Source organism: Marmota monax, unplaced genomic scaffold, assembly GCF_021218885.2.
Source record: "Marmota monax isolate L192 unplaced genomic scaffold, Marmota_monax_Labrador192_F-V1.1 WCK01_AAM20220418_F8-fsc00187, whole genome shotgun sequence".
NCBI classification, from domain to species: Eukaryota; Metazoa; Chordata; class Mammalia; order Rodentia; family Sciuridae; genus Marmota; species Marmota monax.
Window position 1 is genome coordinate 92,704 of NW_026694837.1, and position 15,806 is coordinate 108,509.

At 35.9% G+C, this 15,806-nt stretch overlaps 1 protein-coding gene across 2 annotated transcripts in view; it reads left to right on the plus strand.

Moving 5' to 3' along the window:
- Positions 1-15,806, plus strand: part of LOC124080344 (24-hydroxycholesterol 7-alpha-hydroxylase) — a 117,576-nt gene that overhangs the window by 20,649 nt on the left and 81,121 nt on the right. For both annotated transcript variants that reach the window (XM_046426254.2, XM_046426255.2), the window contains exon 7: positions 9,049-9,139. In XM_046426254.2, coding sequence (XP_046282210.1) covers positions 9,049-9,139 — 91 coding nt within the window. The remainder of the gene's footprint in view (positions 1-9,048; positions 9,140-15,806) is intronic.

Below are 15,806 nucleotides of genomic sequence, written 5' to 3' on the forward strand. Positions count from 1 at the left end.
TGTCTGAAGGCCTCTGGGAATCAGACCTCACATTTCAAAAGGACTTGGTACCCGTGTACTAGGAGGCTTTGTGAACTGACTGCAAAGTGAGCTTTTTTAGAACATTTCTCCAAACTAGTCGCAAAGCTGACATTTTACCTTTTTATCTGCCTCTCTGAAATTCTTTCGAAGTGCTTTCAGTAGCAATCTCCATCTGGTCCCACTCACTCCCACAGTATTTGTTGTCTGTACCACATGGTGGCACTTTCAGTGTCTTGTACATTTAGCTCCTTTCCCCCCTGTTATGTGTGTCTCATATCCCCAATTTAGAAGACAAAGTTCTTCTAATTCTAAATATGCCTTATGCATATTTGTGGACTGTGATTGGTAGAAGACTATCTGGCCTGTTATGGAGACTTTATCAATATGTGTTAAATCATTTTTGGATGGACGAGTAAAAGATGCTGGGGGACATAATTCATCTTCTCTTGACCCAGCACAGGACAAAGCTTTCCTTCTTGTCTCTTCTCACTGTCGTTGTTAACCCTCCAAAACAATGGAGGGGCATTGTGGCAGCAGCTTCTGCTGTTCAGTGGGTCAGGTGGCCTTTCTTCTTTTTGCCTAGCTCTGACCATGGAATTGACCCCTTTGGCAAAATAGCAGTTGGTACTGTTGGGAACAACAGTTTTTGACTCTTTTTCCCCAAATGCAAGTGCACAGTGACCTCAGGGTCACCTGTTCTTGCTTATTGATTCAGTATTACCTATAAACTTGTATGAATTCCTTATTCTCTTTTGTATATCTTGTCTTACATTTTAAAGTGGAAAATAACAGAGTTTTGAAAAAGAAAAATTTGTTAAGAAAAAAGAGGCCTTAAAAATGGTAACTTAACACCATTGCACAGCCATCTGTAGTTTAGCTGGATTCCTTGTGTTTGTCCTAAAAATAAATATTAACCAATCTTAGTAAACCTCCAAAAGTACTATAGGCACATAAAATCTGAACTCTCTAGTATATCTAAAAAATGGTGTATCTGTGCGCCTATCACCAGAATTCCCCTCCCAAGTGAACTCTGACTCTTCAAATACAATAAATTGGACATGGAGTTGTTATATAATTTTTAATTATTGACATTAATTATACAAATTAATGTGATTTATTGTGGGATTTTCATAATGCATGCATTTTGCATTGATCATGCCCATCCACACTTCTTATATCCTTGCTGCCCAGCCACCCACCCTTTCTAGGCTAGAGTAATAACTCTTCTACTTTCAGGTAAACATTTTTAAAACATTTTGACATAGGAGAGAGAACATGTGATTCTTGTCTTTCTGTGTCTGACTTGTTTTGCTTAACATGATAACCTCCACTTCTGTCCATTTTGCTGCAAATGACAGAATTTCATTCTTTATGGCTCAGTCCATTGTACTTATATACCACATTTTTTAAAAAAAATCCATTAATCAGTTGATGAGCAACTCAGATGATCCCATATCTAAGCTATTGTGAATAATGCTACATTAAAAATGGGTATGTAGATATCTCTTTGGTCTGCTAATTTCACTTTCTTTGTCTATATTCCCCAGGAGTGGAAGAGTTGGATCACATGGTAGACCTATTTTGGGTAATTTTTGTGAACCTCCATAATGGGTATATTAATTTACATTCTTACCAACAGTGTATAAAAAGTTCATTTTTTCCCACATCCTCATCAGCTTTTGTTATTTTGAGGGGTTTTGTTTGCTTGGTTTTGGTAACAGCAGTTATAACTGAGGTGAGATGGTCTCTTCTTGTACTTTTGATTTGGGTTTACCTGATGGCTAATAATATCGAGCTTTTCTCCATAATTTAATTGGCCATTGTATTTCTTCTTTTGAGAAATTGTCTATTCGGATCAGTTGCCCAGTTTTAAATGGGATTACTTTTTTTGTTGTTAAGTTTTTCATGCTCTTATATATTCTATAAATTAACTCCTTTTCACACGTAGAGGTGGCATATTCTCCCCTTCTGTAGATTGTCTCGTCACTCTGTTGATTATGTCTTAAACTGCACAGAAGCTTTTTAGTTTATTTTAATCTTAGTTGTTATTTTTCATTTTCGTTTCCAGTGCTCTTGGGGGGCTATCCAGAAAATCATTGCCTGTACCAATGAAGAACATACCCTAAATTTTCTTGTAGTTTCATGTTGTATATTAGTCTTTGATCCATTTTGAGTTGACTTTTTGTACAGGGTGAGAGAAGGGGATCAAGTTTCAAACTTCTGTATGTGGATATTCAGTTTCCCCAGGACTACTTGTTAAAGAGACTGTCCTTTGACCAATCTGTTTTTGGTACCCTTATTAAGAATAACCTGGCTGTAGATGTGCGGATTTATGTCTGGGTTCTTTGTTCTGTTCCATTGATCTGTGTCTGTTCTTAAGCCAATACCATACTATTTTGGCTACAATGACTCTGCAATATGTCTTCAAATCAGGTATTATGATACCGCTCTTTTTTGTTCCTTTTGTTCAAGATTGCTTTGGCTCTTTGGGGTCTTTTATGCTTCCATAGGAATTTTAGAGTTGTTTTTCTAGTTCTGTAAGAATGTCATTATATTTTGATGGAGATTGCATTGAATTTATAGATCACTTGGGTATTATGGACATTTTCACAACATTAATTATTCTAATTCATGAGAATGGGAGATCTTTCCTTTTATTTGTTTTTAAAATTAATTTTTGTATCATCAATCAATGTTTTACAGTTTTCATAGTTAAAAGTCCTGAATTCCTCTGGTTTATTCCTAGTTTGTTTATTTATGTAGCTATTGCAAGTGGATTGCTGTCATGATTTTTTTTTCTTGGAAAATTCATTATTGGTGTATAGAAAAGCCACTGAATTTTAGCCTTGATTTTGTATCCTGCTACTTTACTGAATTCATTTATCAATTCTAATAGTCTTTTGGTGAGGTTTTCTGATGTGTAGAATCATATCACCTGAAGAAAGGGATAATTTGACTTCCCCCTTTTCTATCTGTATGCCTTTTTCCCCCCTTTCTCTTATCTGATTGCTTTGGTTTAAATTTCTATGCTCTCTTGAATTAGAGGGTGATCTTGTCTTGTTCCTGATCTTAGAGTAAATGCTTTCAACGTTTCCACATTCAGTATAATGTTGGTTGTGTGTTTGTCATACATAGGCTTTATTATGTTGAGGTGTGATTCTTCCAGAACTAATTTGTTCAGAACTTTTATCATGAAGAGCTGTTGAATTTTACCAAATGCTTTTTATGCATCTAATGAAGTGATCATGTGATTTTGTATTCTTCTATTTATGTAACATTTATTGATTTTCATATGTTGAACCATTCTTGCATGCCTGGAGTGAAACCAAATTGGTTATGGTGTATAATCTTTGTGATTTGCTGTTGAATTTGATTTGCTAGCATTTTGTTAAAGATTTTTGTATCTATGTTCATTAGGGATTTTGGTCTATAGTTTTTTTTTCTTTTTCTTGGTATGTGTGTATGTGTATGTGTTATTGTTAGATTTTTGGAAACAGTATAATGCTGGTCTCATAGAATGAGTTTAAAAGGGTTCCCTCCCTTTCAATTAAATGGAATGATTTGAGACACATTGGTGCTAGTTCTTTAAGTGTTTGGTGAAATTCAGCAGAGAAGCCATCTCATCCTGAGTCTTTCTTTGTTGGGATTCTTGTCTTTTTATTTTTGATTGCCATGACCTTCATGAATGTTACCAGCAAAGAATAATGGGGATTAAGAAAAACATACAAACAATAGAGAGAGAAAGCCAGGACCAGGTAGGACATTATCCTCTGATGGAGGACCAGTGACCCCAGAGCTAACTCAGCATGTTTATTACATAGGTTTTTTTTTTTTATCATCAACGGGGTTTTCTGTGAGAAAGTTTCTTCAAAGCAGGCAGGCTGAAGGTTGTAAGTAATTATAACCCTCTACTTGCGCTCATAATTCTCTATCCCCCAGCAACTGGTGTCTGAACTTAGAGCCAAGACTCTTACTGAAAAGTAATAACCGGACTTGGGCCTGTTATTTTCTTGATTTTCTTTTAGTTTGATGGAATATTTGTTTCTTCCTCTCTTTCCTCTTTGTGATTTGATAGTTTACTATATTGATAACTTTGTTAATCAGCTTTTTGTTTCTGAGGCTAAAATACATGAAAAGGACAACTTAGATGAGGAAAAGTTTATTTTAGCTCATATGTGAGAGTTTTAGTCCATGGTGGGCAATCTCCATTGCTTGGGCCCAAGGCAGAATATCATGAGAGAAGGGCATGGTGGAGGAGTGCTACTCCAACCATGGCAGCCAGGAAGCAGAGAAAGGTGGGAAGAAGAGGGTCAAACAGAAGGTAAATCCTTCTAGGGTGCTCCCAGTGACCCACTTCCTTTCTCTAGCATGTCCCACCTGTCTACATTATCACCCAGTTATTCCATTTAATTAGGATGGAATGATTAGGTTATATCTCTCGTTAATTAAATAATTTTACTTCTGCATATTCCTGCATTAACATAGGAACTTTGGGGGGATACCTCATATTTAAACCATAACAATAACATTTTAATATTTTCTACTTCTCATTTATGTATCTATTCCTCCAGTGGGATTTATACTGTTACATGCTATGATGATGGTATTTTTCTTCTATTTTCAAGTGTAGGACACCCTTAAGCACCTTTTTTTGGAGATGATTCATGGTCTGATGGTCATGAATTCCCTTAGTTTTCACTTATCTTGGGAGGTCTTTATTTCTTCTTCCATTCTAATTGATAGCTTTATAGGGTATATAGCCTCACTTGTGTTTTGTTTTGTTTTATTTTATAGGGCTTGAAATACATAATTTCATGCCTTCCTGGTTTGTAGAACTTCTTCCAAGAAATCTGTTGTTAGGCTAGTGGCATTGCACTTAAATGTGACTTGGTTATTTTCTCTTGCATATTTTAAAATTCTTTGTTCTGCACATTTGACAGTGAGAGTTTGAGTAGAGTACATCATGGTGAGAATGTTTTTCTGATCATGTCTATTTGAGGTTCTATAAACCCTCCATTATCTGGATGTCCACCTATTTCTCTAAATCAGGGAAGTTTTCTATTGTTTCATTAAATAGACTTTCAGTGCCATTAGCCTTTGTTTTCCCCCTTTGGTTATGCCGATGATATGGGGTGTTGATCTTATTTATTTATTTGTTTTTTGGTTCCAGGGATTGAACTCATGGGCACTCAACTACCCCAGCCCTATTATGTGTTTTATTTAGAGACAGGGTCTCACTGAGTTGCTTAGAGCCTCACTTTTGATGAGGCTGGCTTTGAACTCGTGATCCTCTTGCCTCAGCCTCCGGAGTCACTGGGATCATAGGTATGTGCTACTGCACCCAGGTATTGATCTTTTGATGGTGTCCCCAAAATCTTGAAAGCTGTGTTTATTCTTTTATGTATTTTTTTTCTTATTTCTGTCTGTATGTGATATTTCAAAAGACCTATCTTTTGCTCTACAACTTTTATGGGTTGGTCTTCTTAGTAAGTGGTTTTCTTCTGTAGATGCTTCTTGAGATAATGGTTTATTATGTAATATTGATGGGACAAGAGCTGGAGCCTCAGCTATACTTGATCTGGTCTGTAGTTGAGGCTTTCAGTTGAATTTTTATTTTTTTGTTTTTAATTGTTATTATTACTACTGTTATTTTCTAGTTCTAGGATTTGAACCCAGTGTCTTGTGCCCACTAGGCAAGAGCTGTCATTCTGAACCTTCGTACTGAACTGTACCACCAGCCAGGCTCCTGGCTATGGCACTGTACCACCAAGCTCTTACCTGAATTTATCTTTAATCTGAATTATTATTGAGCTCTTCATTTCCAAGATTTGATTCTTTCTTTTTCAAAATATCTCTCTTTGTTGAATTTATCATTCATATACCAAATTTGTCTACCTAATTCCATTTAACTATTTATCTGTATTCTCTTGGATCTCATTGAGCTTTTAAAAATCATCATTTTGAATTGCTTATCAGTCATTTCATCCACTTTGATATCTTTGAAATTTGTTTCTAGACAGTTATGATATTTAGGAAGAATCATAAACTTTGTTTTTGCATATTTTCTGTGTCCCTAAGTTGAGATTTATGCATCTAGTGAAACTTATAGCTCTACAACTTTAATGGGTTGGTCTTCTTAATAAGTGGTTTTCTTCTGTAGATGCTTCTTGAGATAATGGTTTATTATGTAATATTGAACTTGGTTTTGGGTGGCCATTATAGTATAATTTCCTGGAGCTTCTTTAGCTTTGTTTGGTTAGTTTAGGCATAGTGCATACTGTACTGGAGTTAGAGAGACTTACTGTCTTTACCACTCATACAAGCATGGAGACACTCTAGCAATTCAAGCAAGCGAGATGTCAATAGCAGAGTGGGTGGGGTTTGCCTTGTGGTTCTTCCTGTAGTGGTTTGGGTGGCCCTATCAGTTGCTGAGGATTTCTTCTGGGGCTGTTGATATTGGCTGAGTTGATTAAAAGGGTCTGGAGTACTGACTGTTTCAATAATAGTGAGGGGCCTGAACACTTTTCCTCTGGTAAGACACTAATACAGATTCAAATGCTGTACAGGGTGAGGTAGGGACAGGAATCATAGCTACCCCCCTGTGATATTCACACCCAGTCTTGTGAGCAGTGTGTGATCAAACAAGAGGGCGACCAGTTCATGGGACCTACATAGGTGTTGTGACAACAAAAGTTACATTGTTCCTTTCTGATGCTACTATGGGCATTTTGCTCAGGAGTGGAACCTCAGATTTCCCCTCTGTGCATGCCTGGGGATGGAGCCTTTTCTCTCCATGCCAGTGCTTTTAGCTATGGTATCTACCAGGGATCAAGTGAGATAGGTCAAGGCTGGAGCTGGACAGAATTCCTCTCAGATGAGATGCTCACAGGCGTCAAGTAAGATTTGAACGCAGCTAATGCTAGGCAAAATTTTTCTCCAGATCTTCTATGTTGTGTACCCTGAGGATGGGACAAGAGCTGGAGCCTCAGTGGTATTGCTTGAGACTGCCCAAGCATGCCTCTGTGGGAGGGGAGCAGTGAAACCAGAGGTTTGTTAGGAAAAGAAACCACATGTGACTAGCCACATCTGCAGTCTCAGAAGGCTGGTTCCCTAATCCCTGGGTTCTTGAGGGCAGAGTTCACTTGACCATCAGTGTTGCAACACCTGCCCCCTCCAGTGTAGTACTTTCAGTAGGTTTGTTCAGAGTCATTCTGTTGAGCCTAATTTGGTTTGTGAGGCATCTACCTGTGGAGCCAGTGCAGTGGAATGTCTGTGGCACGCCAGAGATGGAAAATAGAGTGGCTCCTGACCCTGGAGGTGTCCAGATTCAGACACTAGGTCCCGTCTCTAGATGGCTCCTGGCTATGGCACTCTAAGTGTTCACTAGTAGATAAAATGAATTCCTTTTCAAAAGCCTGGCTGCCTTGCAGATTTCAGGATTCTTTTCTATTCAGGCTATAAACCCATAAGGGTTATAAAACTCTCCAGTAGCTAGGATTTTCCAGTATCACCCTGATAGAGTTTGGTAGGAACTCTCTTTCATATTTACCCTATGGAGGGGAGACTCCCCCTCCCTTGGCCGTGTAGTGGGATCAACAAGTGCTGGGATATATTTTGCTTCTTTTGCTATGCTGCTATCTCAGATATATATATTTTATAAGGTTTCTGTTTTTCAACTGTTGAATTCCAATAATCTCCTCTGGTCACTCAGCTCAGTATGCAGCTATACACCTGTTACTTTGGTTCTTCTTCTATGTGGGGGACCAGGGGTTGCAGGGTGCCTCTTATTCATCTCTTGCTGATCCTCTATGAGTGCTTATTAATTAAATTCAGGAGTTCATCACTTCTAGGAGAAAAGATCTGAGTGTAGAGACAGGAAAAGAGAACTCTGAGTACCTCTTTCTTCATCTGTGAGATTGAACTAGGTAAAGCTTTCCTAATCTGAACTGTGCCCCACGAAGATTGCAAGAGCAGAGTTCTCCTGTTTACCTTGTTTATGTAAACAGTACCATGGACACACACATAAAATCACTGCACTATTAATTTAATGTCACCAAGGGGAAACAGTGGGCAGTGTTGCACTTGGCTTGTTTGAGCATTTCCTGTCAGATGGTTGCTCTTCCTCTTTTGACCACACTGGGGAGTACTGGGATGATTTCAAGTACATAATGTTCCTTACAAAAGAGAAAGAAGGTTGAATTACACATAATTTTGCCTGAGTCTCTTCAGGACTGAGTTTCCTAGATGAAACTTATTTTACAACAATTATTTTTTTATAGAAAAACTGAAAGGAAAACCTAATCTTCTTTTATGATTTTGTACAGATTTCCTTTATTGTATAACCTAAGAATAGAAACAAAAACATCTATTGGAGTAGGAAGTTAAATTTTAAGATGAATAGCAGTGTTAATCTTGTCCTATGATTTATTGAGTAAAGATATGAAAAAATTTCCATCAGCCAATAGATAACTTGAAAATATAAAAAGTGTTCCACTGCATTCAGGTGTGAAATGATTTGATTTTTCATGTAGAGCACTATCATCATTTAGTTTATAAGATTTTAGATATGGATTCCTGGGCTTATTTTAAATTACTGTTTTGTTTGCAAAAAATAAAATTTACTAATTTGTTTGTATTTTAGGCTCATTTAATCTTTAAAATTGTTTTTGTTTTCTATTAACATTTTTAAATGTCATGATTTGTTGCTTCTGAATATTTAATGCATGCCTATATAATATTTTGTTACTTATTAGTAAAAAGGAATTTCACTTTTTCTATTTTTAGTGAACATATTTGAATCTATATAAACAATATATAGATTAAACCATAAGGACAGAATAAATTGGTAAGTTTGACATCTAGAAGATATATGACACCTCTTCAGTTCATAAATTCTAGTCATCTTCAATGATGCTCTTTTCTAACATGCTTTTAAGGTTAATTTAGACATTATCCTAATTTCTTTTGTTCGTAGCTTTTGTTTGCTTTCAAAGAAGTCTAATTTTGACATATGTTTTTCTTTTTCAGGTTGCGTTTTGGACGCTTGCATTTGTCCTTTCTCATCCCGATGTCCACAAGACCATTATGGAAGGCATATCTACTGTGTTTGGCACAGCAAGTACTAAACCCAAGCTCATTTTCATACTTGAGAATGCATTTAATAATTCAAAAAACACGTTATTGGTCTATAGTTTGGATCTTGACTATTCCCCTGAGGTCCATGTTTTAAGAGCTTGGTCCCAAGGTAGCAGTACTGGGAGGTGGTAGAACCATTAGGATATATATTATTAAAATAATAATAATAATAATAATTAATATTAATGGAGCCTAACTGGAGGTATGTCCCTGGAGGTATGCCCTGGAAGGAGATTGTGGGATCCTGGTCTTTTCCTTTTTCTTTTTTGCATCCTATTATGAATGAACAATGTTCCCCACCATTGCCTTCCTGCATGCCCACCTAAGGCCCAAAGCAATGGTGTCACCCAATCTTGAACTGAACCTTCAAGACTGAGCCAAAGTAAACCTTTTAATCAATCAGATAGACTCCTATAATTTAATTACAGTCAAGCATTTTGGAAAGCATCTTGTCCAACTCCATTTTTCCCAAATGATAAAAAAGTGCTAGAGATATTGTGATATACACAATTTTCTTTTTAAAACCATATTATTCGTGTATACTAATTATACATTATAGTAATATTCTTTATGCCATATGTATACAATCATATAACAAAATTTGATCAATCTTATTCCTCTTTACCTTCTCCTTCCTTCCCTTCCTCCCTCCCTCTGATCCACTTGCTGTACTCTACTGATCTCCACTCTATTATTATTATTTTTCTTTTTAAAATGCTTTTTTAGTGCCTTATAGTTACACATAATAGTAGGGTTCAGGCTGGGCATGGTGGCACATCCCAGGGACTCAAGAGGCTGAACCAGGATGTGCCTATATCACTGCAAGTTTGAGGCCAGCCTGGGAAACTTAGCATGACTCTATCTCAAAATAAAAAAATAAAATGGGCTGAGGATGTGACTAAGTGATAAAGTACCCTTGTATTCAGTCCCCAGGACAAAAAAAAAAAAGTATTGTTAAAAAATAATAGGGTTCATTTTAACATAATCATACATGCATGGAATTTAATTTGCTCCAATTCAGTCCCCAGTGCTTCCTCTTTCCTTCTGCAATTCCTCTTCCTTAGTCTACTGATCTTCTTTCTATTTATTGTTTTTTTAATTGGTGCTTTATAGATATCCCCAACGGTAGAATTCACTGTAGTGTATTTATATATGTACATAACTTAATTTTGTCAAATTCATTCTGCATTTCCTCCCCTTTCCATTCCTTCTCTTTCCTCCTCACTCTTTTTCCTCTACCCTACTGATCTTCCCTCTATTTTCATAAGATCTGCTGCACCCACATTTTTCCCCTTAATTTGTTCCAGTTTTCGCATGAGAGAACACATTCAACCCTTGGCTTTGTGAGTCTTGCTGATTTCACTTAGCATGATGTTTCTCAGTTCCACGTATTTACTGGAAAATGTCATAATTTCATCTTCTGTATGACTGAGTAAAACTCTGTTGTGTACATATACAATATTTTCTTAATTCATTTATCTAATGAGAGATAGCTAGGCACATTCCATAACTTGGATATATTGAATGTGTTGCTATGAACGTTGATGTGCCTGTATCACTCTAATATGCTGTTTTTAGTTCATTTGGATAAGTACCAAGGAGTGGGAAAGCTGAGTCATATGGTGATTCTATTCCTAGTTTTCTAAGGAATTTCCATACTGATTTCCAGAGTGGTGGTACTAATTTGCAGACCCACTGATAATGTATGAGTGTACTTTTTCCCTCACATCCTTGCCAATATTTGTGAATATTTGTATTCTTAATAATTACATTCTGACTACAGTGAGATAAACTCTTAATGTAGTTTTGATTTTCATTTCCCTGATTGTCAGGGATGTTGAACATTTTTTCATATATTTGTTGACGATTGGTGTTTCTTCTTCCTTGAAATGTCTCGTTAGTTCTTTTGTACATTTATTTACTGGGTGATTTATTTTTGTGGTATTAAGTTTTTTTAGAGTTCTTTATATATTCTGGATATTAATCTCCAGTTAGAGGAATAGCTGGCAAAGATTTTTCTATCCCATTCTGTAGGCTCTCTCTTCACTCTTGAAATCATTTTCTTTGCTGTGCAGAGCTTTTTAATTTGATACCATTATTGATTCTTAGTTTTATTGCTTGAGTTTGAGCTTTAGGGGTCTTGTTAAGGGAGTTGGTGACTGTGCCAGTATGTTGGAATATCAACCTATGTTTTCTTATATAAGTTGCAGGGTTTCTGGTCTAATTACTAAGTCTTTGATCCACTTTTATTACATTTTGTTCAGGGTGAGAGATAGGGCTCTAGTTTCATTCTTCTACATATGGATATCTAGTTTTCCCGGAGCCATGTTAAAAAGGCTATCTTTTTCTCTGTCATGTTTTTGGCACCTTTGTCAAATATCAGATGACTATAACCATGTGGATTTGTCTTTGTGTCTTCCATTCTCTTCCATTGGTATTCATGTCTTTTTTAATGCCAATACCATGTTATTTTTGCTACTATAAATGTGTAGTATAATTTGAGATCAGGTATTGTGATGCTTCTAACATCATTCTTCTTGCTCAGAATTGGGTCTCTAATTCTTCCAAATAAATTTTAGGACTTTTTCCAGTTCTCTGAAGAATGCCATTGATATTTTGATGGGGAATACATTGAATCTCTATAATGCTTTTGATAATATAATAATTTTAACAATATTAATTCTGCCTATCCAAGAACATGGGAGATCTTTGGCCTTTTCATCTTCTAAGGAATTAAATTTCTTTCTTCAGTTTTCTGTGTAGAGACATTTCACTTCCTTGTTTAGATTTATTCGTTTTTTTTTTCCAAAAGATATTGAGAACAGTATAGTTTACCTTATTTCTTTCTCTACAGATTTACTATTTGAGTGTAGGAAAGCTATTTGTTTATGAATGTTGATCTTGTATCCTATACTTTGCTGAATTAGTATATCAGCTATAGAAGTCTTCTAATGGAGATTTTTGGGTCTTCTACATATAGGATCATGTCATAAGCAAACAGAAATAAATTGACTTCTTTTCTATTTGTATCCCTTTAATTTCTTTTTCTTGCCTAGTTGCTTTGCCTGATGCTTCAAGGACTATATTGAATGGAATTAGTGAGAGTGGTCATCTTTGTCTTATTCCTGCTTTTAGAGAAAATGCTTTCAGATTTTCTTCATTCAGTATGATGTTGGCTTTGGGCATCTCGTATTTATCCTCTATAATATTGAGGTAAGTTCCTTCTCTCCCTAGTTTATCCAATGTTTTTTTTTTATTGGTTGTTCAAAACATTACAAAGCTCATGATATATCATCCTTCATACATTTGACTCAATTGGGTATGAACTCCCATTTTTACCCCAAATACAAATTGCAGAATCACATCGGTTACACACTCACATTTTTACATAATGGGATATTAGTGACTGTTGTATTCTGCTACCTTTCCTATCCCCTACTATCCCCCCTCCCCTCCCCTCCCATCTTCCCTCTCTACCTCATCTGCTGTTGTTCAATTCTCTCCCTTGTTTCCCCCCCCCTTTCCCTCACAACCTCTTCTATGTAATTTTGTGTAACATTGAGGGTCTCCTACCATTTCCATATGCTTTCCCTTCTCTCTCCCTTTCTCTCCCCCCACTCGTCTTTGTTTAATGTTAATCTTTTCCTCATGCTCTTCCTCCCTGTTGTGTTCTTAGTTGTTCTCTTTATATCAAAGAAGACATTTGGCATTTGTTTTTTAAGGATTGGCTAGCTTCGCTTAGCATAATCTGCTCTAATGCCATCCATTTCCCAGCAAATTCTATGATTTTTGTCATTTTTTAGTGCTGTGTGGTACTCCATTGTGTATAGATGCCACATTTTCTTATCCATTCATCTATTGAAGGGCATCTAGGTTGGTTCCACAGTCTAGCTATTGTGAATTGTGCCGCTATGATCATTGATGTGGCAGTATCCCTATAGTAAGCTCTTTTAAGATCCTCAGGGAATAGTCCGAGGAGGACGATAGCTGGGTCAAATGGTGGATCCATTCCCAGCCTTCCCAGGTATCTCCATACTGCTTTCCAAATTGGCCTTACCAATTTGCAGTCCCATCAGCAGTGTACAAGTGTACTCTTTTCCCCACATCCTCGCCAACACTTATTGTTGTTTGACTTCATAATGGCTGCCAATCTTACTGGAGTGAGATGGTATCTTAGGGTGGTTTTGATTTGCATTTCTCTGACTGCTAGAGATGGTGAGCATTTTTTCATGTACTTGTTGATTGACTGTATGTCCTCCTCTGTGAAGTGTCTGTTCAGGTCCTTGGCCCATTTGTTGATTGGGTTATTTGTTGTCTTATTGTTTAATTTGTTGAGTTCTTTGTATATTCTGGATATTAGGGCTCTATCTGAAGTGTGAGGGGTAAAAATTTGTTCCCAGGATGTAGGCTCTCTATTTACCTCTCTTATTGTTTCTCTTACTGAGAAAAAACTTTTTAGTTTAAGTAAGTCCCATTTATTTATTCTTGTTATTAACTCTTGGGCTATGGGCGTCCTATTAAGGAATTTGGAGCCCGACCCCACAGTATGTAGATCGTAGCCAACTTTTTCTTCAAAATGGATCAAGGACCTAGATATCAAATCAGAGACACTGCGTCTGATAGAAGAAAAAGTTGGCTACGATCTATCCAATGTTTTTAACATGAATGGGTGCAGGATTTTGTCAAACGCCTTTGCTTTCATATATTGAGATGATCATATGATTCTTATCCTTAATTCTGTTTATGTGGTGAATTGTATTTATTGATTTGAGTATATTGAATCAACCTTGCATTCCCTGGGATGAAAACCACTTGATCATGGTATACTATCCTCTTAAGGTGTTTTTGAATGGGTTTGCAATATTTTACTAAGGATGTTTGCATTTATATTCATTGGGGATATTGGTCTGTAGTTCTTTTTCCTTGATGAGTCTTTGTCTTGTTTTGGTGGCAGAGTTAAACTGACTGCATTGAATATATTTGGAACTATTTAATCTTCCTGTATTTTGGGAGTGTTCTGTCCCCAAATTATTCCTTGAATAATTTGAGGAAGACTGGGGTGTGTGTTTGTCTTTTATGGTCTGGTAGAAATTGGCTGAGAAACCATCTGATCCTAGGCTTTTATTTCTTGGAAAGCTTTTAATTGCTTCTTCAATTGCATTGCTTGATATTAGTCTGTATAGATCTTCTATATCCTCCTTTATTCATTTTGGGCAGGTTATATGTGTGTAGAAATTTGTCAGTGTCTTCTCAATTTTCCAGTTTATCAAAGTATGAATTTTCAAAATAGTTTCTAGTGATCTCCTGGATTATAGAAGTGTCTGTGGTGATGTCTTCTTTTTCATCTCTAATTTTGTTGATTTGGATCTTTTCTGTCTTCTGGTTAGTTTGGCTAAGGATTTATCAATTTTGTTTATCTTTTTAAAGAACCAAGTCTGTTGAATTCATACTTTGTGTTTTTAAATGTCTAAATTTCATTAATTTTAACTCTTAACTACCTCATGTTTTCTATGGAATTTAGAATTAGTTTGTTCTTTTTCTAGGGCCTTGCAACATTAGCATATTTATTTGGTATCTTTATATATTTATTTTTTTCTTGTCAGCACTTGATGCTATAAATTTTCCTCTTAGAACTGCCTTCGTGCTGTCCTAGAGAATTTGATATGTTGAATCTCTGTTCTTATTTGTTTCTAAGAATTCCTTGATTTCTTTTCTCATTTCTTCCATGATTTTTTCCTCAATTTAAAAGAATATTATTTAATCTTCATGTGTTAATGTGGTTTTTATAATTTTTCTTGCTATTAATTGATAATTTTATTCCATTATAATCTTATAAGATGCACAGGATTAAATCAGTAGTTTTCTTTTTTTTGTGTGTGTGCATTTGATAAGGCTTACGTTGTTATCTAAAATATGGTCTATTTAGGAAAAGTTCCCATGAGCTGCTGATCTGAAAGTGAATTTAGGTGTTTGGGGGTAAAATATTTTGTGGATGTCTGTAAAATTCATTTGATTTACAGTATTATTTAGGTTGCAAATCTCCTTATTGATTTTATGTCTGGATTACCTGTCTATTAGTGAAAGGAGTGTCTTTATATTACCTAGTATTATTGTATTGGGGTCTATCTAGGATTTAATGCCAAGAAGCACGTTTTTAATGTAATTAGGTTTACCAACATGTGGGGAATAGATATTTACTATTATTTTATTTTCTTCCTGGACTCTTTCCTTTTCTACTACATAGTGATCTTCTTTATCCCTTCTGATTAGTTTTTGCTTGAAATATGCTTTGTCAGGTATGAGGCTAGATACTCCTGATTGTTTCTGGCCTTCACTTCCATGGATTTTTTTTCCCTATCCTTTTACTTTCAACCTGTGGGAGTCTTGTCTATATGTTTCTTGCAAACATCATACAGCTGGATCTTGTTTTTTTTTTTTTTTAATCCATTTTGCCTATCTATGTCATTTAGTTTGGGAATTGAGAGCATTTTCACTCAGTGTTACTATAGGTAGATGTTTGTTATTTCCTGCCATTTGGGTTTGTTTCCTATGTTTAATTCATTCTTAATTTTAATATAATTAGTTACTCTTCTAAAGCACTTCCTCCATTTGTGAACTTTGAGATTTGTTTTTGAGTTCTGTGTGTAGTA